The sequence below is a fragment of the Falco punctatus genome, assembly GCF_963210335.1.
Source record: "Falco punctatus genome assembly, chromosome: 13".
Lineage (NCBI taxonomy): Eukaryota > Metazoa > Chordata > Aves > Falconiformes > Falconidae > Falco > Falco punctatus.
The window spans coordinates 26955555-26979916 of NC_137593.1; the positions used below are offsets into that span (position 1 = coordinate 26955555).

Sequence of the window (24362 nt, forward strand, 5' to 3'; positions counted from 1 at the left end):
ATCTGTGGAAGGTCTGAGAGATAATTTTAAAGAAGTAATAAACATGAAGAAAATGAGGTTTTTTTTTTGTAGTTGCTCTATTTACAGTTATTCAGGATTGACCCTTCTTATCTAGTAGGTGAAGACAGAACAAATTTACTCCTAATAAAGCTACAGATTCCTTGTGCCTTCTCTTCCTACGTGTTGTAAGTCAGGGCTTCTAACTTTGCTTGGTTTTCAACACTTTTTCAAATTTCGCTTTTGGCAGGATTTGAGGAAACATCTGGAGTTTATTTTCTGGTTTTACTGTGGTACAGAACATACAATATGCTTTATGTAGCATGTTTGTCTTAGAGTTATTGATATTTGCGGGAGCCAAATGAGAAGGAATGGGTGATTGCTTTGATATTTGATGACTCCGTGTGTGTGGAATTGACTTTGATACATTTCATCTATTTCAAACGAGATGCCATCAGAAGTCTTCTGCAGATGAAATTCTAAAAAGAAATTGTCTGCACGTTTGTACTAAGAAATGTTTGGAATTCAAATACAAAGGATTTTTTTTGAGCAATTTACTATTTGTATATGCATAGGTAGGTGGGTCTGTGTGTCTATATTTGTGTATACATACAAGTACATACATACCTGTGCATGCATGTGCTTAAAATGTGCCCAGCCTACATATATGAGAAAGAAGTAGACAGCACATTTTAAGCAGTGGAGAAATGATAGCAAATACTAAAGGAATAGGCAAGTTTATTTGAAGGCCTGGGTTGCAAACAGGCATAAATGACTTGAGCCATAATTTCAAGAGTACGTGTCACTTGTCACCTTTGAAAGTTTTACTATTGGTAAAAATATTACAAAAAACCCCAACAAACCCAAAACCAAGAAAGAAACAAACCCTATAGGGGGAAAGAGGATGCAATTAATTTGTGATTTAATATTTTTTAACTTGTACTTCTGGACAATAATCTCATGTGAAATCAAGGTTCTATAAACCAAACTTATTAGCATCCATATACTTTTTCCTTAATAGCTTAGGGATTGTGATGTAACATTTAGGAATGCTTGGCATTTTTGTCCTTCATAGTTTTGGTGCAGGTTTTTTGTGGCCAATTTTAGCAATTTTGTCAGTATTGCAAATTTTCAGACAAGTGCCAGATATTTGTATTTGTCAGAGCCTATTATTTCTCAATATTTAGTTCTTTCCCCGTAATGTGAACCTACATTTTTCTATAGCACTCTTATGTGTGCTTGCAACAATGAAAACCCAGAAAAATTCAATTAATATATTCTGAGATTGCATGGGAAGCATCTGCTTTCATTTCTGATCTATCTGCCCCTGCTGTTTGCTCTCAGGATTTATTGTAGTTGTTAGATTTTTCTGGCTTTGTGTGTTGCCAACTCATGGAAGTCTGTAGCTGAATTCAGTTCTCACTTCTTTTAAGTTTGTCCTCTATTTTGCTTCTCATAGCAGGGTTCATTTACTACTTCTCTTCAGGCTTATTGCTGTTTGGTTCTTACAGTGAAACAAAGTTAGGTTAATATTTTGTATTTCAAGTGTACGTAACTTCAGAGCTGCCCTTTGCATGTAAGTCTTTGCCTCTGTTATGAAGTGCTAGTTGTGTTGGTGTTAAGTCTCATTTGAACTCTATGAATTGATTTGATACCTACACGAAGTTGGTATCGGATTGTTGTCACTGTTTTTTAATCTGCTCTGTAACCTTTTGTACAGTTAGTTGCTTCACAAGTTTTTCTGTCGGCAACTCTCAGTGTACGAAGTGTGATATGACCTGCTGTTCGTGTTTTCTGTGGGTACATCTTGTTAGTCCATTTAGACTGTTCATAGAGCTTTTTTCGGCTCTGTGGGTCTTTTTTTTTTTTTTCTTAGGCAAACATGACACACTTCTGCTTTTTGTCATTTGTCTCGTTTATTTATTTTTTCCCTTGAATGACTTTACAGAGACAGCTATATCCACTGTATTTCCCCACCCTAAACCTCCGTAGCAGCACAGGCTACATCCCCATTTCTTGCGCGCTGAGCTGCCCGAGTTCCTGCCGACGGGAATGAGGGGTGTGGGTGAACCTCCGCTCCCCCACGACAGGAGGCTGATCTGTAGCTTAAATTTTCATAGGCGTTTCCACACTGGTCTCTGACCCTGGCATGAAGCCAGCAGTGAAATAAAGAGCGTGTGATGATCTCAAATTTTATTTAGGCCTCCGTCTGAAAATTTCTTATAAGTAAATTACAACCAATTAGCTGCAATGCAGTTGGTGCTTCTGTGTTGGTCAAACCAAGCATAGAAGTGTTCTGCTTTCCCGTGTGCAAAGGGGATTTGTGCCTCCCCCAGAACATCAGAAGTGGTCATCAATAACCTTAAGAGGTGTTCGATAGCAAAACGTGAGCAGACCTGTGCCGTGATTACTCGTTATACTGTGCGTTACCAGTTACCCTTAATCGACATCAGCAGTTTGCTGCAGATGAGATGCTATTCACATACAGAAATGCAAGACAGTCAGCTCTTCCAAAGAGCTGATATGTCTTTATGCATCTTGTTATTATGGCACTTCCTATATAATTTCAGTATTTTTTATACTTTCATGGCATTTAGGGCAGAAATAGACCATGTGGTCTGCGTACTACCTCCCTGCATAGCTCACACCATGGAATTACACCCATTCCTGCATTAAGCCAACAGCTTCTTTTACAACCCTCATTTTTCTATAGTAATAGTAATACTAGTTACAGTTAGTTAGCAGTTGGGGAGGGCAACCTCAGGAACCGTAGAGGAAGAGCCCAAGTTTTGAACATCGTTGTTCCCCCTGGCTCTCACTGCAGTGGCTGCTCCCCTGTCCTGGTGGTCACCGGTGCCTTGGCTATCACAGGGGGGAGCTGGGCTGGCCGAGATGGCACGGGAGGTGGCACTGGCCTTGGAGAAGACACCGGGTGCTGCCCCCCGCAAAGCAGGGCCACTCCTTGGGTTGGCTTTTCCCAGGGAAGGAGGTTGGTAGGAGAACAAGCCCCAGTGACTGCTAAGCTTTTATCACCTGGTTCCTAACGCATTCTGCATGGATTAAGCTTTGGTTTGCTCACTTCTTTCAACTCCCTGGAATTCTATGTCCCAGTTACTTTAATCACATAATCATTATGCAATATAGATAATCCTGATTTTCTTTAGTCTTTCCAGTGGTTCTGGTTGGAAAGGATTGTTCCATGCCTGCTTTAATCCTGCGTAAACTAAGGCTGCTGTTGAACAGATTGGTCCCACCTTCTCCCACACCTACAGCTGATGTTTTTTGCACCTTTCTTGTGTGTTTTGTAGTTACACCAAGAAATGTTTAGAATGACTCGATTAGAATGACTATACCTGTCACCATATCTACCTTATTTAGGAAGAATTACATACATATTTTTACATGTACACTTGAGCTTAAAAACATCGGAGCAGCTGTAACTGGATCATACCAGAAGGCCAATATCCTGTCTCTGACAACAGCAGCTAAAAATGAGAGTAAGAAGGGAAAAATGTTTTGGGAATTCTCCCTCCCCTGACTGTTTGTAGCTCAGGGTGAACATGGTGTCCATGTTCTCAGTAGCCTTAATGGCTTTCTCGTCCCTTCTTCCTACTTAAAGTAGGGTAGTTGCTGGCTGGTGTCTTCGTGTCTGCCTCAGCCACTTCAGGGAGTTAGGGTTTTTGAAGATTAATGATGTACAGACATATGATATTAAGTGTTATCCATGGTTTTTGTGTTAAAGGCATGTTTTAATTTAATTGTCCTTTGTTTTATTTTAACAATGCTGTATTCTTCAACTTGAAGGATGGATAATAACTTCGGGTTTTCTCAAACGGTCTCAGAAACTCCTTAGGAGTTTAAGTATGTGTTCTCTAAAGTTTAAAGGGTAAAATATCTGCAGCTATTACTGACATTTAAACTAGTATTTTGTTTTCATATTACTAGATGGATTTCTTCTGCAGCCTAGTTTTGCTTTGCTTTTGGCTGTATGCTACTGAATTGAAATCAAAACTAGGTACATGTTTTCATGCTTGTTATACTAGGAACAATTTAGCCACCAAACAAAGCATTAACTAATTAGAAGGATATCCCTTAATACCAAATTAATTTTTCTGCAGTTACCACACAAGATTTCTTTTCTCTTTTGATGCAAGATGATCTAGAGTGATTTTGCTGTTAATGTGAACACATGTGCCAGTGGTGCAGTGTGTAGAAGCATTTATACCTGAAAATACCATTATATTTAAAGCTGGAGAAGTCTCTTGCTGTTTTAAGTGTCTGGGGTGACCTGTGAACCCTTTACAAATTGTGCTAGCAAAAAACTTGAATCATGTTTTTTAATAAGTTGATGGCTCTCTCTTATTGGAGTGACTGACTTTGTTTCTGCACTCTTCTAAGGATTTTTGTATTCTCATGTTCAGTGTACATGAGTATTTTTGATGCTTTGTAGCACCTTGGAACCATTTATGCCCATGAGTGGCCCAGCTCCAACAGACGCAGCCTCTTGGAAGTTGCATAATGGGTCAATTGTGAAAGATTAGCACCTACAAAAATTCTGTACCATAGTAGAAAATCTGCTTGGTGTGAGGCCGTTGCATGGTCCACCCAGCATTTCTGAGGGCGCAGGTGAGGAAATGCAGCTCTGAGCAGTGCGGATCTGCTGTGACAAGAGTGCTTGTCCCCGGCAGTTCCTGTGATTTTAATCCATTTGAGAGGAGAATTTTTCCAGTAACTTTTATGCACGTGTGTAATGCCAGTTAAATTGTGCCAATCAATTTTATCCTTCAGTAGTATATTTTTCTCCCAAATAGTTCCATATAATGTGTTACTCTGATTTTCCCACATAATATTTAATGCCCATTTTGCTGCATAGAAATATTTATTTATATGAAATACCAAACTCTAATATCTTTGTATGAAGAATATGAATCGCTTAGTTTTATTGGAATAAATACTCCTAGGATTGTATTCCTTTCTGTTCTTAAGGAAAAAAGAAGTTATATACGTATGAATATACTGCATAAACCAGATTTTCATATTTTTGCTTATGGTGCAAAAATGAACAGGTACTTTTACATTAAAGGAAGATATATATTTTTTAAAGAATCATTTTGGCTTTTCAGGGAGTGCTTGCTAGGTGGTAGCAAAGTGTGAAGTCTTTAATAATTTAAAATGACCTGACCATGTTTAGAAGTAAAAGAATAAATTGCAGCTTCTCAATACACAGTTCCTTTTTATTAACCTTACATTAGGCTTTTCAGTGGGTGTATATTAGACTTACTGTCTTTGATTTGGAATGCAACCAGTCATCCTGAAGTCTAATGCACAATCTTAAAATTACACATACTTTCATGTGTTAGGAACTGCCTTCTCCCCAGTAAATGTCTAATTACTTTAGTCTTCATGAAATTTAACCGTAAAAGACTTTTATTATTCCTTAAAATACCTGCACAGATTCACTTAAAAACTTCTATGCAGAGCATTGTAAGACTTTCACTACTTGCCTTTCCTTCCCTGTGTTCTTATTGTCAGTGTACTCTTCAGTTCTCACTCTCTGTAAAAGCATGTCTTCTAGCTTTTCATCTTCTCTTTGGGCTGTTCTTTATACAGATATTCATATTAATTTCACTGTGCATTCCTTTTTTGTTTTAATAAGCTTTGAATTTCATTTGAGTAACTTTGGGTTTTTGGCAGAAGATGTTAGTATAAGCTTTGATTTTGGTTTTTTTTCCCTACCTTTAATGTAAACACACTGCATATCTGTTCTGGTGTAATTTTTTGTTCTGCCATATTCACTGTAGGTGAAGTATGTCCACAATCAGCTGTATGAAATGGCGGATTACTTAAATTTTCTTTATACTTGATTTGCCTTTGCTTATAGTTGACTCAGATCTTACACTTGAATGTGCACTTTGTATATAGTGTCATTTGTTTTCACTTTGTGTTCGTAGCACTGCTGCCAGATTGTTACTTAAATTGTGAAATAGCTTTTAGGAAATCAACTTTCATTAATATTTAGTGGGACTGTTTTTTTGGGTTTTTTTTGCTAATTTGCATGACCTGGCAAGGTATCATCTGCAGTTAGTCCCTCCCTCTGGTTCCTCCAGCACTTAATGCTCCTGGATGTAGTAATGTTCATGCACTGAAGGAATATGAAATGGATTCATGGCTGTAAAGCCTCCAGGAGGTAATAAGATAACTAGCTTCATTATTTCATTCATTGCATCAGACTTTTGCTTTTACTGGCAATCCAAGCTGCTGGTTCTCTTCAGTACTATAAAATGTTCCTATTTACCTATTAGCAGACTTTGAGATGTGAAGGTCAATACATCTGCAAGTCTCCGTGATTGATTTTAAGTTGTTTACTCAGGCTATGGATCTATTCTGCTACTTGCTTTAAGGTTCTTATTTCTGAAGGGTTGCCTATTTGGCATATTCTTCGAATTGTGCTGCATGATAGTTCTTAGATAAACCCTGGAGAGTTAAATTCTGTGAGATTCTCTTGGAAGCTGTTAGGGACTTTTAAAAATTCCTGTACTGACTATGCATTTGTACTATACATCATCTGCCATTTGCAGAAGGCCTTGATTTTTCACGCAGTTCTTCTAAGAATAGAAGCATTTTCAGATTTTAAAAAAAAATGCTTGAGTCTTGTTTTTGTAACATGTATGCACTTGTTATGCTGACTGACTCAGATGTGGTGCATCTCTGTGCATATATATATATGTACATTTACATGTGTGTATGTTTATGTCTAGGTGTTTTCTGACAGCAGGAAGTGAAAGGGGGTCATGTGGATGTTACTGGAGTCATCTTGAGATTTTATCTATGTAACTGAGCTAGATAATTTTTTACTTAGCTTAAAATTTACTTCCAGTATTCCTTGCCTCACTCCAGTCTGGTAATGAAGATGAGAAGCTAAATAATTTTTTGTGCACTTTCTCATTCATTGTGCTTCATAACCTTGTCAGGGGAGCCTTTTCCCTGTGCACGTGCATTGAATCTGGTGAATCCCAAAGGCATGGATTTCCTACACCTGGGCAGAGTGCTGTGGCATGTGTACTGTAGATCTTCTGCTTCCCAGGAATGCTGAGTTTATCATGTATCTCATGCACAGCATGCAAGTGCACATTTCCGTATGGTAAATCCATGCTCTCTTCTCATCTGAAGGTAAAAACATTTGGAAGCAGATGGGTACCACCAAAACAACTCATGCAGTCTATTCCTACCATCTTTCATAAGTGTTTTGCAGAAGTAGGCAACAAGGCTCTTGTGGGGATGAATTCTTCTGGTGGCTGGAGCCTCCTTGTAGCTACTTCCTTTCCAAAGAGCTGACCAGTCCTTCCCTCCTCCTGTCACTGCATGTGCCATTGCTGCAGTACCAGTTCTGCACTGGGGACAGGTGGCAGGGAGGGGGCCAGGGCAGGATGCTTCTGGGTGAGATGGTGACTGGATGTGGGTTGTTCCCTGATTTTGCTCTTTGCTTATGTCTGAGAAGCTCTTAAAAACAGGGTGACTGGATAGAGGCTGCTCTAACAAGATAAAATCGTCCTGGAGGGTTTGCTTTAACCTGTGGACTGTTGGTTAGAACTCCTTGTTTTTAATAGGAGTCCTTCTCTCTATGCATTTTTATGCAAAATAATTCCTTTTCTGGTAGTGGTTGCTTGTTGCACCACTTGCTACGCTATTGCCTGTTTGATTTCTTTTTTGCTAGTATTTGTCGTTTTCCCTGGTATTTGGATTATTGCTGTTTTTTCTTGATTCAGTTGATACTTGCCTCTGTTTTAGGTCTGATTTGTATAATTTTTATTTTTTCATCCTAGTGTTTTCAGTTTTTATAGCTCTTTTCTGTTACATCAAAAGTCAACAGTTTGATTAAGTTCCAACTGTTGTAGCATATGTAGTCTGGCTTCATTATCTCCTGTTGTCTTAAACTGTAATCTTTAAAAAAATTTACCAACAAGCGTGCCAAATGTGCATGGGGTGTGTGTGAAAGATATAGTGCTGTGGGTGTTACTTTGATTTTGATACCCTGAAAATACCCCTCTTATTTTTAGGGATTGGTGAATACAGTTTGTGTGACTTGTACTGATGTCAAGAGGTCAGGTGCCTGTGCTTGGCTTGGCGTGATCCCCAGCATTGTTAAGCGGGAGCCATCGCGTCTCACTGCGAACCTGCTCTAGACGGGTGGATTATGCTGCCATCTCCACTGGATATTGGCTCTATATATGTGTGCATGTGTGTGCACACGTACACGCTGCAGAGGATGAAGGCAGTGACTAGCTTGTGTGACTACATGGGCTGTGCATGTGAAGTTAGGTAAAACGAATTGTACCCAAACATTCAACATTCTAGTTGAAGCTTTGCCCATCCTCTGCTAGGGCTAGATGACACAGGAGGCAGGCTTTGCCAGCTCTCCCTGCTCAGAACCTTCCCTCTGATTTTGCTGGTTTTTATCTACTGCTGCCACTGAAGACTGCATTGCCTCGAGTCTGGTCCATCAGTCTTGAGATCGGCTGCTTGTCTTTATTTTTCTGTGAATTGCATTATAGTTCTGGGTTGAAAATGTGAGCGCTGTACTGGGTAGGACAGAGTGGGCCCTTAGTGCCCAACGGCACAGCATGTCCCTCAAAATTCTTTTTGTAGGAAGAGACAAAAAATACCAGAAGGTAGATGAGCTGCACTGATGCTGTGGTTTTGAGGTAGCGCTGCAAAAAACCAATTGAATAATTGTTTGAAAGAAGCAGAAGCAAAAATAAAAGATATTCCTCCAGGTCTCTCCCCTCTGCTCCCCCTTTTTTTCAGTCCGAATGGGTTCACTTGTAATATTTATAGCACAGTCCAGAAACAGTTGTGGTGGTGTAGCTGAAGGGGCAGTATGTTGTAGCAAGAAACAGGAGTAATTATGAATGTAGAAATTAATCTCTCAGGTCAGCCTTGCTTCTACAAGGGAATGTTTTATGTGAAACTAGGCTGTGGACAGTGCTCAGATGCTGGCAAACTAGTTACTAACACTCAGGAAGAGCATCTGAGACTTCCCAGGCTTGAAGAAGAATATAGGAGACTTCAGAAACTGTTAAGAGATGTGTGACAAGAGTGAGCAAAGATAAAGATATGGAAATGTTTCTGTTGAAGCCGTGTGGCACAGTGTAGGATTATTCTGCCTGGAAAGAGGTGACCAGACGGGAGCATGGAGAATACAAACAGGAGCTTCAGATTTGTTTTCTCTTCTTTGTAAGAATTAGGTTGCATCAAATAGATCTAGCAATTTGCAAGTTTAAAACAAAACAATTACTCTTTTTTTGCAGTGAATAATTAAGACACATTGCTGCAAGATGGTGTAGGTATAAAACTTCCTGGTTTTGACAGATACGTTCATGAGAGAAGAAATACGCTAGGGTCTTAAGGGTCTGGGAGAGTAATTCAGAAGTATCGTTATATTCTTGCCTATTCATATATTTCTCCCTACATGTGTAAGCCCTGTTGGGCAGCTGAACCTATAGTCCGACCCAGCACAGCTGCTATTTTCTTCAGTGAAAAAAATAGCTGCTGGCAATTGCATGTTGTTTTGATATCTCCACTAATATAGCTGTTCAAACAAATCTTTTAAGCTGGTAGTACACCAGCAGTCTGGTTGTTAAGGTTTGTCAATATTTGGTCTAGTAAATAATTTTTACGTTTGGCTACATTTGGTTTTGTGTGCCCTGGAGAATTCTACTGATTGATTGAAATGATTGATACTTACAGGAATGGGTCTAAATTCAGGATGAAGTAACAGCGAAGCGTTCTAGATAACTGCTTTTGTGCTGCTGCTTCGTGTCCCCTCAGCTTGTGGGAAGATGAATTAGAGGCCAAGACTTCCTTTTTAATTTCTTCTAAGTAGCAGATGAACCTCTTCGTAAGATTGTTTCTCTTACTGGGCATGCATGTGTGAGTGTACGGGTAGACAAAACCTGTAAAAGCTTAAGCTTCCTGGAAAACTAAATGTTTAGAGACTCAGGCTGGTTGTTGAGTAACATAATAATATGGATTGTCTCATCCTGTCCTGGGTTAAGGAGAACAGTGGTCAGTGTTAAACGAGAGTGGTTGGCTCAGTAAAGAGTTGTGTATGTCTCTCTTGCTACTTCCCTTTTCTCATACACCTGCTGAAGTCCCACTGGTGATCAGGGCAGTTTGCACTTGGATAAACTAGCAACTGCAGAGGGATTTTTCAAGATCCTGTCTATATCTACTCATTTACAAAGAGGCCAGATTTTTCTAAGAGGCTGAATTCTTTGGATTTTGTCTTTCATGTTTGTTCTTTCAGCATGGTTGGAAGCTGGTTGCGTGGGTGTGGTGGTGGTGGGGTGGATGTGTACGTGCAGGATTTTTAAAATTAATTTTATAAAAATTCATTGCAAACCTGAACTCTCCAAAATAAAATAATCCATTTGCCAGGTGTACTCCAATAGCATAATCAAACTTCTCTTAAAGAATGCTGCCACATGTATGGAACAGTAAAGATTTTTTCTTTTTTCTCACAAAATAAATAAAACATAGCATTTGGTTACGATAAACATACACAATTCCTTACCTTCAGTGTTTATGTAACTGAGGTACTCGGAACACTGTATTTTAGTGACATGAAAGGCAGCCATACTTGTCTTCCTTAAGCGTGAAGCAGGCTGAAGAAGGACCTCACACAACCCTCTTGCTTTTCTAGAACAGTTTTTAAGTGTTTCTTTAGTTGTTTTGTTTGCCTTCTCATGGCTTCATTTTACCTACATCTGGAGTTTTATAACTTGTGGGTCTGGACAGCTCTGAGAGGGTTCTGTAGTCAGAACTCTGGGGTAAAGTGTCTGTATGGGAAGCAGCTATGGGCTTTGCTGCATTCCTTGCAGATGTGTATCTGCCATTAACTCTTTCTGATGCTGTGATTGCACTTCAGTGTTGACTGGCAAAATTCATTTAGTGCCCCTTCTTATCAAGCTGAGGCACGTTTTCTGTCTCTAGAGATTAATATATGAGATGACAAACATTATTCACACCTGTGTGCTTTCTGTCCTCCTCTCTGCTATTATTCATAATAATGACTGCATGGTATGTCTGCGTATCAGTGATTATAAAAATATCTCCTGGCTACTTGCAGTTCTGAGTGCAGTTTGAAACTGTGACTCAGCTCCATATACTGTGATTCAGGTGGCTTATTGACTCGCAAACACTGTAAGACCAACTTCTGTACATTATTTTTATTTACTAAGTGTTCCTTGTTGCATTCTGTCTTCCTGAGCTATGTACAGTGTTTCTGAATGACTGATGCACTACTTTGGCCTTTATAAATACAGAGATGTTCACTGTGCAATATAAAATCAGTTTTTATCCCAAAGTGTTTCTGCTCATCAGTTTTCTGGGAATTTATGTTGGTCATTCTGAAAGGAATCACAGTGTTTGTTTTTTTCAACACAATTTTGAAACTGGATGAATACTGTAAGTAGAGTTTTGAGGAACTACAGTAATTTCAATTTGAACTTGTGTTTATACAATCATAACACCAGAAAATGATGCATATAGTTCTGTTCCCTAACAATATTTGTTCTGTCTCCACCCTGAGAGAAGGTGTATAGATTTCTGAATTTGTACACGTGTATAATTGTGCAAAATAAATGCTCAGTTATAAAATTATGTTCTGAAAATATTAAGTCATTTGCCTTTAATAAAACACTTTTTAAGAGTCTCTGATAAGTATTCTTTTTTTCTTGACAGTCTGTGGTGGACGACTGGATTGAATCATATAAACAAGACAGGGACATAGCACTTCTGGATTTAATCAACTTCTTTATCCAGTGTTCAGGATGTCGAGGTACAGAACGTTGGAAACAAGTTGTATAGAATGAATCTGACAGTCATACAAACATGTATTAGTGCAAATGCTGGTAAAGATGTGGATACACATGGATTGCTACTCCTCATATGCATGGTTTATATAGAAATATTGTCTACGTTCAAGAATAATTTTATTTAAAGCATGTTTGTTAAGGGCCTACCCTTTCTTTTTCTCACTTTCCTGTCATCATCCTAAAGTGTACAAATCCTCACAGTGACACTCAGCAGCAAAAGAAGACAAAAGATCTGCTAATCAAGGTAGGCATGCCTTTACTTCCCCTTTCTGTTTTTTCCTCATTTTTTAATTACAAGAATTAGTAGGTGTAGCTGTACCTTAACTTTGCTATTTTGTCTTTCTTTCTAGGAAAATGATGGGTTTTTTATACCGAAGAGGAAGGAGTCAGGCTTCAATTGGCTTCATTTAGCAAGAAAGATTTCTTCTGGATGACTCACCCATCTTATTTCTTCCTCTGTAATACTTTATCAAGTCAGCAGCAAGTGGCCTGCCTTTTATACCCTATTTAAGCAGTCTCCATTACCAGACATGCGGCAGTCAGTCTTTCTAGCATTCTGTTGCCACACTGTACCTTCTAATGAATTTTTCATGTGTTGTCTTTTTTCAGTTAACTCAGCCTTGAAAACAGAGAAAGACAGAGCCCTGCTCCCTCCCTCTGTAGCGTCCAAAAACAAACTATTTGCTGTTTCCTGATGCTTTTTATAATTTGCCTTGAGTAGAGTTGAAAATAACCTGCAATTCCAAAATTATTTTTCTTCATATTGTGAGTGATATGGGAATATACCTTTAGCATCAAAAGATCTGGGTAGAAGTCCCTGTTCTTCCTTCTTAGGTGAAATCCCAAGTACAGTTAGAAGCATCAGAGAAAAGAAATATGAGCCATCAGCAGCTTCAGCAACCCTTTTTCTTAGCTTAAGGAAGTAAACTTATTTTGTGGATGATGGAAAAGACTGAAGCTCTGGAAGCATTCTGTGAAAGGGCTGAAGCTTAGAGTTTAGATTATCAGCCTGTGTCAACGTCTGTACTGTTTTCACAGATCCCCTAAAATATTTTTCAGACTTTTTTGGCAGCTTATGTAGAAGTAGCTGTATTCTGTTCACTTCTTTTTTAATACTCTCCTAAAGGTGTATATAAAAATACAACCCCACAGGCTTCTTTCTGAGAATTTGGGCAGCTTTAAACACAAGGGATCCTTGGCCATGTTTTTATTGATGCAAGCTTTTGGTGGAGGCATGTCATAAATATCTTCATTCCCCTGCTGCTCTCTAATTTGTGCTTCCTTTCTTCCTCCTTGTTAGAGAAAGCAGTGCTCATATCTCAGAAGATTCGCATTTTTTAAACCTCTTGTTACTGACTGGTGCAGGCTGAATGCCCACTGTCAACCATATGCTGCTGAAGCAATTGCTTCCCAGAAAAACCTTTCGGTTATTGGCTGTGAAGCAGCAGCGCTTCAAGTGGCTGATGTCATTTACTTCTTTTTTTTTTCTTCTTCTGTTTTTTTTTTTTTTTAAATGGTGACTTTCTATCCATTTTCGGTACTCTGCTTTGTACCCTCAGGGATATCTGTCTGCTGAGCTTGTTTTATTTGCCTTCTTGTCCTGAACAGCAATGGTGGCAGAAAGGAAGCAAAAATGACTTATTCCCTGAGTTCATAGCATGTTTGGGGGATTTATTTCTGTGTTGGAATTTTTGCAGTGGGTACAGTAACAGCTGTAAAAGAGGGTTAAAATCCTGGCAAACAGTTCTGTTCTCTCCAGTTTCCAGTAATGTGCCTGTTTTCTAGATTAAGTAAACTTTATCAGAAAAGAGTGGATTTTATTGATAGTCCACTTAAGGCAAAATGCATACTAAGCTGTCCTTAGTGGAAATGAGGTACGGATATCTGAGGATGCTCTGTATTTTGCGAGGAAGACCCAGTTTCTTTTCCAGGGAAGTTTATAAGCTCTATTACGACATTTTTGTTTCCCTTTAAGAATTTTGTTGATATACTTGCTTGTTTCCATTTCTGATGAGTAACAGCTCCTTGTGAATTTCAATGGCTACTTTATCTTCCTAAATATTATTTAACTTTCTTCTTTTCAGTTTGCTCCATTGACATCCTCTCAGCTTCTCCAGCCTTCTTTCCTAAAGCTGGATCTAAATGCTTACTGTTACCTCTAACTTTGTGATCATTAACTTGAAGGGAGGAGGACAACTAGCTTGGGAGGAGGTTCCTCAGGAAACTTTGAAAGTGATGCTAAGTTTATAAACCTACCGTTTTAACAGTGCTTACAATTATTTGCTATCTAGATGCAAGTAAAATGCACTTGACATTTCTTTCAGAAGTTTTAAGCAGGCAAAGAGTGTATGTCTATTTTCTGACTTTAATCAGAAATCATTTAGGCACCAGACTGTTTTATTTAGCAACAGCATTGACTCTGACAAAAATACCTTTCTGTTTAGAGAAACATTGGTTTTTATGCATTTATCCCATTCTCCTGGGAACCATATACACTTGAATGAATCTCTTGGCATCTTCCAGCTGTGCTTGAGATGTTCCTGAAATGCAGTTGATCTCTTATAGATATGAAAAAGCAAGCATGTTATGTAAATTATTAATACTGAAAAATTGTAAAAATAATTCTGGAGGTGAACTTAAAAGATCTGTGCAACGCAAAATTGAATAAATATGAACCTAATACTCAAGCACGTCTTGTCTTTTGTCAACTCTTCTGAGTATCTGTTCAATCAGTTACTTTCTGTATAATATGTTGTGGTTCATACAATAATGTCCATTAAAACATGAGGGATTTGGTTTTAGCATGACCTCAGTAATCTTTCTGGGTTTTTAAAGGACCATTTGGTATAAATTGAAAGATTGTTCTGTTGAGCTACCAAAAGCACTTCAATAATTAGATTTGCATGGGAGTTAAAATCACTTTTCATGCCATCTTTCCACTAGTTTGCCTGCTCAGTAAGTGTGTGTGTTTGTCTTTGCTAATTTTGATTACTAAGAAGTGAAAATAGTTTCTTAAATAATTTTTCCTTTATCTTGCTGTTTTTTCTTCAAGAATACCAACAAAAATCCCTGCCTTTCACACCTTTGTGTAGTCTTCTCCATGACGTTACTTTGTATTTCTGTGGCAGAAAAATGGTTAACTGATGCATTCACCTATTCACTGTGTTTCCTACTGTTTCAAAACGCATTGCTTCTTCTAGAGAGAGGATCTTGTATCAGGTAGTACCATAGTTTAAAAAGTTAACGCAAAAATACTTCCTGGAAAAAAAGAAAATAAATGCTGTTTCCAATCCTTGAAAAAAACAGGTTGGTTTGTTAGCGGTAGGTATATATTTTCCACAGTATTCACGATCTTTAAAGCGGGTGGTGGTTTATTTACTTCTTACTTCTCTGTCAGAAACTTGATTTAGGGTTTTGCATTTTTAGATAACAGGGAACTTTTTGTGGTAATGGTAAACCAATTTTTAAAATAACTTTCACTTGGCTGGGGGTGGAAGTGTATCCATACTCCTTAGGTTTCCATTTCAAATGTTGTGGTTTGGTCTGTAGCATTGTGGATACAGGTGTCCTCCTCTCTTGCAGAAGAGCTGCAGATCAGTGTTCAAAGTTTTATGGGATATTTTGAAAGCTCTTTTCCATTGCTTGCTTCTTTGTAGGAACATCTTTTTGCTTTTTTTCCTCTCTTTTTTTATTTTTTTGAACGTGTGTAAAGCACAGCATAGTAGGCTGAGATCTCTGAGCTAGCTGCAAGCAAGCTGAAATGTCTAATCAGCAATATGCTTGCCCAGGTCCCAGAAGGATTATAACTGTGTCAGTGTGATGCTGCATCTGGACTAATTAGCTCTGCCTCTCAGACTGAGTAATTAGCTCAGGTATCATGCTCTGCTGCTATGACAACCAGGCTGTTTCCATTTCTGGAGCTCCGTGGATTTAGAGCTGACTTGGGTATCTGCATTTCTGTCTGCTTTTGCCTTCTGTTATTGATATAAAACAAACAGAAAATCCCACCAGCACTCTGACCTTTCTACATTTTAAAGGCAGAGAGCCATGCTTGTGGAATAAATATTTTTTTTTCCTAACCAGAAGCAATTAGTGGTTAAAACAGCCTCTTAAGCTGTGAAGGACAAACCAACCCATTGAGTCCATGTAAGAAAAGAAGCTTTCTTTTGCAGGGGAAAAAGGTCTCTCGCATAGTTGAAGAGAACTACTTGACTGCTTTTGAGTATATAGTGAAATTACTCCCATCCTTTCTCTACCATCCCTCTCCTTCCCTCTCATCTGTTTTCTGATAGGTAAGCCAGAAACTTGTAAATGCTTAAAGAGATTTTCAGAAGTGGTTTGAGCACTGCTGCTGGCCTTAGCTCTGACAGACAGGTCTGCGACACCAGTTACCAGCGGAACAAAACTGGTGGAACTCCCTTACTGTTGAATTCTTCACAGTGTTGTAGCCTTCTCTGGATTAGAAGGAGCTCTCCATTTACACAGTTTTGTGATTTGGCACACTGCAGATGTTTTTTTAGGAGTAGTTGGTGAAGGAAGCAGTTGAATTTCCTTTATTTGCTGTTTCTCCTATCTTACTTTTCCACTCAAAATCTTCTCTTTAGATTCTTGTGTGGAACCAAATGTTAACGAATAAATGTTCAAACTGTCACCTGTCAGCCTTGATTGCTGCTGGTGGTTAGGGTTGGGGGTTTTTTCAGTTGTTGAGTTAAGCAGGAATCTGTGTGTGAAGATTTTGCCCAGTGCTTAAAGCGGGACATCTTTATGGATTTTTCCCTTGTGAATCAGACACTTGGGGATCCACACTCTCTTCCAGCCGGAGCCTTGAATCTCTAATTGTTCCTCACCTATTCCAGTAAGATCCTCTGAAAATTTCTATGATTGAATGGTGCAAACTGAGTCAACAAGTGCAGAAGTTGAGTTAGTTTGCTTGAATGCAGGATGCATGCTTGTTTTGATTTTTATTAGTGTTCTGTGCTCTCAATTAAGGGCAAGCTAATAGATTCCTCTTTTGCCAAGGGAAGTTGAAGGCTAAAACCAGGAAAAAGCACCATAAAGTGGTCATTGTATGGTCTGGCAAAGCATGAACAAGCAACTACTTGCTTTGCTGTGGACAGGATTTCAGAAAGCAAATAAGCCAGGAAATAGTGTTACTTACTCTGACTAATAATATTTTAGTAGGGGGTATAACAATTTAAGTGGAGTAATGGTTTAAAAACTATTAGTCTTTTGGCATTTATTTGTACACAGTTTTGTGATTGATGGAATAACATCATGAATAACAACATAGAATAACTCTGTACAGATGGATGTTACTAAGCATAGAAATAAGACTAATTGATAAATGTAATTTCCTTCAAATAGACCTTTCATAATGAGCTGCAGATTGTTAGTGAGAAATGTTGCTGATTTTGGCATGTGTTAAAAAGCTTTACCTCTTTGGTCATTCATTTATTATTAAGGAGTTGATATATCATAAAAGTTTAGTATTTTGAAGAAATTAGAAGATAATGCTATTCATTGCATTGGAGGCTGTATTTTTATTAAGGGTATAAACTATGCTTTCTCCCAGTTTCTTCAACAAAATCCCTTTTTAGTCTGTGAGAAGCTGCAAAGTAAAGGAGTAATACACATTAAAAAAATAGATATTTAAGTCATAGTAACATCAAGAATTTTTAAAATATTTCATATGCTCAGTATACAGAAATAAATACACCCCAATAACCATATGACGAAGTTAAAAACGTGTTGTTAACCACATTCAAAAATGGGAAGACTGAAAGATGGAAATGACTTAATTTTAATTTTAATTTCATGTGTGGTGTAGATAAACCAGATATGAACGTTGTACTTCTTGTTTTCTGAGCCTTGAGGTCATTTTTACAGTGTGTTTACCTTGAAGTGAAAGCTTATAAAATTCAAACTGAAAATAAGATGCAAATTATTAACTGGCTTGGGTGGAAGATAAATCAGATTACCAGACATGTATTAAATGCTTCATCAGTTCAGTTCTTTAAATGAAGGTAGGTAAGGTTAAAAAGTTCATATCAAACACTTAACAGTTAATATGGTTTCATGGTGTGTGAGTTTTTCTGAAGAACTACAAATGGTAGATACTTGTTGATGTTCTTGAAAGTAAAGCTTTAGTTTCATTGTGTATATAGTTTTTAAACCAAAAAGATTTTCAATGTTACTTCCTGTTTGCTGCTGAAAGTATCTGTACTTCTCACTTCATGTCCTCTTTCTTTCCTACTATTTTTTCCTATTTTTTAGCTCTTAAAAGTTTATTTGGCTATCGGAAAAACAGCTACAAAATTATTCTTGTTTGGTTTTTTTAATCTTTGCATTTCCCTGACTCTTTTGGGGGTGAGAAGCCTTAAAAAATTAAAAATAAATAAATAAATAAAAATTCAGATCTGAGAGGGTAAAAAAAGATTTGAAGTAGCGCATCACATTTTATAACCACTTGTGATCTAACGGCATCTTCTTCCCAAAAGGTGCATCCTCCTACTTTCAGAAGCTAGTGGGGGGAAAAATGCAGGAATTTGCTGACCTTTCAGTACAGGAGACATGAACGAAGGTCGTACATACTGGTCTGTGGTTTCAACATGCAAATGAAATACCTGCTGTAGTGAGGTTTGACTTCAGTCCAAGATTCCACCCTATGAATTGGTTACAGGAGTGACAGTAATTTGAACCAAACGTATTTTTCTTTATTACTTGCTACCTGAATATATTGAACTATTCATGTTTCAACTATGACAGCAGACCGAACATAAGCTGGCTTAAAATCAGCTGTTAACTAATTTATTAATAGAATTAATATAAACTTTCAAATAATTTACAATATTTTTATTGAATTAATTGATGGAACTTGCAATACTAGAATATTTTACAGCAAATGTATAATGTAAGTAAAGATAAATTACCTTTGAAATCATCGTCTAAGAGCAAGTTCTGCACTGCCAGTTATGTATAATATGTTCAAATCTCTGCTGAAAATGAAAGTGCTCCTTGTAAAAATGCAACAAAGTCTGTGTTCTGCTCCTGTGTACTACTTAGTAAATTTATAGCTTGTAAAATTATTTTTGGCACTGCTCACTGGAGATAAATTGTATAAGGTTTTAAAATATTACTACTTGTTTTCCCCTGTATTCATTTGATTACATACATATTGATCTGGAAAATGGTACTAATGTGACTATGAAGTTACTATTTGAGAAGTCTCTCTCAGATCAGTGATGCCTTAATGCTATAACTTTTTAAGAGAAGAGCAATAAATACCTCTTGTTGTGGATTCAGAATAGTTGCTGTCTTACTAGCCAGATGTATGTCGTTGCCTCTTTATTTATGTTTAGTTTGTTTTCTGTATAATACAAATTTCTTACAGGAGGGACATCCCTGTATGAAGCAGATAAAAATCAAACTAATGGTTTTTCTTATTTTTTTTAATGATAATGTTCTAAGACTTGTGAGCAAATTATGCCTGTATATGAGTTTGCGTCTACCTGTGCATTAGAAAAATTGCTGGATTATTTATTTTTAATTTACATAGATGGTACTTTCTTTGAAGACAGGAACTAATTATGAAGAGCAATCAAATGCCACTAGATCTTAGCACTTTTTTACTGGATTACAAACAGGAAAGGTCCTAATGTCTCTTGTCTTTCCATAGATGCAAATTCTGCGGAAGGTAGAGTCAGATTTTTTCCAGACCAAGGGTAGGAATTAAATTCCAAAAATTACATTTCTCTCAGCAAACATTGTCATTATGATTCTCTCCCTTTTGCATCAGGGAAGCCATAGATTTATTAAGTGCAATGCTAGTACACACTGCAATAATTACTTTTGAAGAGAAAAAGACGGGGATGATTAAAAAGGTCTGCATCCTAATGAAAAAGCCTTATTATTCTCTGGCACAAAGTAATTGGTTAAAACAAATCCAATAGTCTCTTAATTTGCAAGCATTCAACAGTAGCTGGATATAGAAGAAAAAGAGCATCTTGACTTCTAAAGAAGATGATACATCTAAATTTGAAAAAAGACGAAGTCAGCTCTTAAGCCGATACAGTCCTGCTCACGTTCCACTACTACCTACTTCGTTCTTGGCTTATATCAGTCTGATCATGTTGTCTCAGCCATCTTTAATGTGAACCATGACCTGCTGAGCCTTACAATTTTTCACCTCCTTTTAACTGGAAGTTTTGGCATTTTCTGGCACTGCTAGGGACAAACCCATTGTGGAGAACACTGGTGTAAATGGCTTTTACTTCCACGTTGTTGTCTTTTTTGTATTTGCATCAAGCAGGAAGCATGGTGGAATGTATTTGGGTACCTGGAAAGGTGGAAAAGGTAGTTATATAAAACTGTTACCAGATCTTGCAGGAACAGTGGTGAGCTCCCTTGCCAGCTGTCTCTGTACCCTTGTTTAAGTAAGGAGCTGATAACCCCTAGCACAGCTGAACCTGGTTCTTGGATAACTGACATCAGCTGAGAAGTGAGCAGTAGAGTTGAGTTTCTCCCTTCTTTTAATTAACACCATTAGCTTGCATTTCAGGTTGGAACAACTGGTATTCATACCCTTCGCTTGTGGTGTTGGGTCCTGGGTATTTCAGTTCAAAACTGCCTGGTTTCATAAAGGGATGAACTCAGAGGAGTTATGATGTTAAAACTCCTCTTTAGAAATTTCTCTCAGGACTAGTCTGTGGAGTTTAATAGGTACCATCTGTTGTGGAAATGAGCTTCTACAAAGTCGTAACATCATCTTTTGAAATACCTTTAATGTAGTTTGTTAGATTTACCACAATCTCTATTATTCATTTTGTTTTTCATCATTATTGAAATAAGTGTTCTGAATAACTTGTAAGGTGTGACTTAGGAAACTGTGATAATGGGAAAAGGGTCTAGAAATACTTTTAGCAACTTTTGGGGATGAAGATTTATTGTAGCTATATCTAACTACATGGATATATAGCCAATATTGTTGTTGCTTGAAATAATCTTTTTCTTTTAGACTCTAGAAATACCAGATCCCAAAATTCTCAACAATTAAAGCACTAAACCAATTTTTACTTCAGATCTAATTTAGTATGGCAAGAATACATTTGCTATTGACCATGTTTAATCCCAGCACAGACTCCTGGATCAAGATTATTTAGTCAACTGTATGAATGGAACCACAAAGTAATGCATGTAGCTCTGTGATAAGAGGTAGTGGTGATAAATTTCTACAATAAAAACAAAAAATTACAGTGTTTTAAAAAGAATTGTTGATATTACAGAGTCATCTTGAAATTTAGTAAAACAACATAGCAAGAAGTTCTTTTAAACTGCTGGAAATAAGATACCTGCCTAAAAAAAGAGCAGTTAATGAGTAGTGGAGGTTTTAGAAAGACTAAATGATTTCCTTTGTATCTTATCTTACACAGGTAATGACGGATAGCTATCTCAAGCAAAAGAATACTAAATACATAAATGATCACAGGAGATGTGTATGAGAAATGGAGGTGCAGGTTTGAACATAGGGTGAATAAGAGTTTGCAGAGTTTTATTTGAAATGCAGCAAATTCTCTGTCAAGCATGTTTTTAAGGGAAGTTGTGAATGCTTTTGTAACTTACATGCTGCAGCTCCATCAAATTACAGTTTTATTTTGGAGATTGAGCTTCTGTTTACACAACTACGCAGGGCTGTAAATGGAGTAACTACAGAGTCCCTCGTACCAACAGTTTTGCTGTCACCCAGGTACAGAACCAGATACAGAACCAGCCCTTCCACCCGCCACCCCCCCCCCCCCCCCAACAAAAAAACGCTAATCTACTGATGTCCTAAAGATTGTTTGGGAAGTGTTATCACAGATCTCCAAAAATTAGGTCCTGACATAAACTAATGAAGTGAGAATCAAAACCTGATGACGTCACATTCCTGTTAGCTACATACTTTTGCTGGTAGTTCAATGATTATTATTCCTAAATTGTTTCTTTCCTTAAAGACAGTTTTTCTTCCAGAGACAGGACAGACTGGAGTTTTAGAGGTTAAATTTAATGAATTAAATAAGGTATCTAGACGAGAACGGAAGATACCACATCCTCTCTAAAAGAAAGCCATGTTGTGGCAGTGAACTGGCATCCCTTAAACATAGCAACAAAGTAATGTGGTAAAGCGGTTCTCAACAAAAGCTGTTGAGAAAATTGCTATATGGCCAACTATTAAAAGAAAGGACTAAATTTTCATTTTGGGAGACCAAAGCTGATAAGTAAGTACATCACATGGTTTATGTAGGGAAATAGAATGTCATGCAAATGACTTTAATTATGCAGTTGTGTAATAAGGACATTTCAGAGGGACCTAGCAGCGCTACTAAGTAGCATTATATTTATTAAACTGATAATTATAACAGAAGATTATACATAATTTGATGGGTCTAAGTACCCTTTTTCCAAATAGTTTAGCAGAGAATAGTTTTGTGGATTAGGTGTTTGTAGTGGAATTTCAACTTGTGACATAAATGCATGGCAATTTTCTGCTCTGTTGATTCAAACCATTTTTGCCCCATTTTGATTTTCGTCTTATATTCTTCAAGTCAATTTAATTAGTCATTAAAAGTTACTTTTTATTATTGATGAAGAAGAGGCAGATGCATTTCAAGAAAAGAGCATCTTTTGAGTTTAACAGAAGATTGCTGTTACTCCTGTGTTCTCACAGGCTGCCTATTAGACAGCTAGCATTTTGCTTGTGGTGGTGAAGATGAAAGAATACAAAATTTAACACACCAGTGGGGTCAGGTGTAGTATGGATCTCCATAACAACATGAGTAATTTCTTCCAGTTAGAGCTGGAATATTATTATATGTAATATTATAGAGCTGGAATTATTGAGTCCCCTTTTTCTTTCTGAAGTTATGAACTGAAAGAAATAGGGACTCTTGACAGCTGAGGCATATGTGTTTCCCATTGAGTTCATACTCTATGAAGTGGCTGTGTGCACAACAGGGTATTTGTAGGGAGCTCTTTTGGTTCCAAGGATATTGCTCACATGACTTTTATTGGAAGTGAGCTCAATGGGAGTCTTCAAAATATTCACTGTAGACTTTTTTGATAACCAAAAGGCATTGGATCCCATGCCAGCCTAACTGCAACTCTAAATCAGCCTCTCTGATCTTGTTACCTGTGTCAGTTTTGGATTCTGAAACTGTAGGTGAAAGGAAACGACAACAGTTGCTGGGCCAGCCAAGTTGCTAAGTGACCTTTCCACTCTTAACTCCAAGTCTTGTAATAAGAATTTCCAGTTCTATGGTTTTACTTATAGTTTAGAGCCAGCTGAAGATTCTCAGTTCTTCTGAAGCAAGCATCAGTGGGGAATACAGTGGAAATCATTAAAATTCTTTTTTTTAGAGTCTTTGAAGACCAGTTACGTCTGATCTACAGTGATGTGGTTATCTGAAAACTGTGGCCTAACAAAGCTAAAATCTTAACTGATTTTTGTGGTTCATGGAACTATAGAACGGTTTGGGTTGGAAGGAACCCTAAAGATCATTTAGTCCCACCCCACCCCACCCCACACCCCCCCGCCATGGGCAGGGACACCCCCCACCAGCCCAGGCTGCTCCCAGCCCCGTCCAGCCTGGCCTTGGGCACTGCCAGGGATGGGGCACCCACAGCTGCTCTGGGCAGCCTGGGCCAGCACCTCACCGCCCTCACAGGGAAGGATTTCTTCCTAATATCTCATCTAAATCTCCCATCTTCCAGTTTAAAGCCATTCCCCCTTGTCCTGTTGCTACCAGCCCTTGCAAAAAAGCCTCTCCCCAGCTTTCTTGTCAGCCCCTTTAGGTGCTGGCAGGTGCTGTAAGGTCCCCCTAGAACCTTCTGCAAGCTGAACAGCCCCAACTCTCCCAGCCAGTCTCCAAAGGAGAAGTGCTCCAGCCCTCTGACCATCTTCGTGGCCTCCTTTGGACTCGCTCCAACAGATCCATGTCCTTGTTATGCTGGGGGCCCCAGAGCTCAACACAGCCTCCCGGTGGGGGTCTCACAAGAGCAGAGTATTAGCAGGAGAATCATGTTCATTGACCTGCTGGCCACAGTTCTTTTGGTGCAGCCCAGGGTATGGTTGGCTTTCTGGGCTGTGAGCACACATTGTTGGCTCATACTCAGTTTTTCATCCACCAGTTGAAAGTAGAGAATCACATACACTAACATACTTGCTTTTAAGGAGAGGAGAAAATAAATTCAACTGTTATGCCTCACTGGGAATCATGATTTCATTCTGGTATGGCACCATTGGTAGAATATCAGCAAACTGCATTCCTTGCAGGTTCAGAGGAAAAGTGTCAGTTTGTTTTCATGTCCTGATTTGTTATTTGGTGAGTTGGGTAAGTGACCAGTGGTGGAGTAGCTTTTTGCTCCAAATTATGAGAAGATCAAGTTTATGGATCAGCAGCACTTTGATTTGTAATTTTCCAAGCAGCTGTTGAACTGTAAGTCTTTTCAACCAAT

General features: G+C 38.1%; 1 protein-coding gene across 4 annotated transcripts in view; it reads left to right on the forward strand.

Moving 5' to 3' along the window:
• The window catches only part of STAG1 (STAG1 cohesin complex component), a 199549-nt gene that overhangs the window by 61525 nt on the left and 113662 nt on the right, over positions 1-24362 (forward strand). For all 4 annotated transcript variants that reach the window (XM_080409718.1, XM_080409721.1, XM_080409720.1 and 1 more), the window contains exon 5: positions 11740-11836. In XM_080409718.1, the coding sequence (XP_080265844.1) occupies positions 11740-11836 (97 nt within the window). The remainder of the gene's footprint in view (positions 1-11739; positions 11837-24362) is intronic.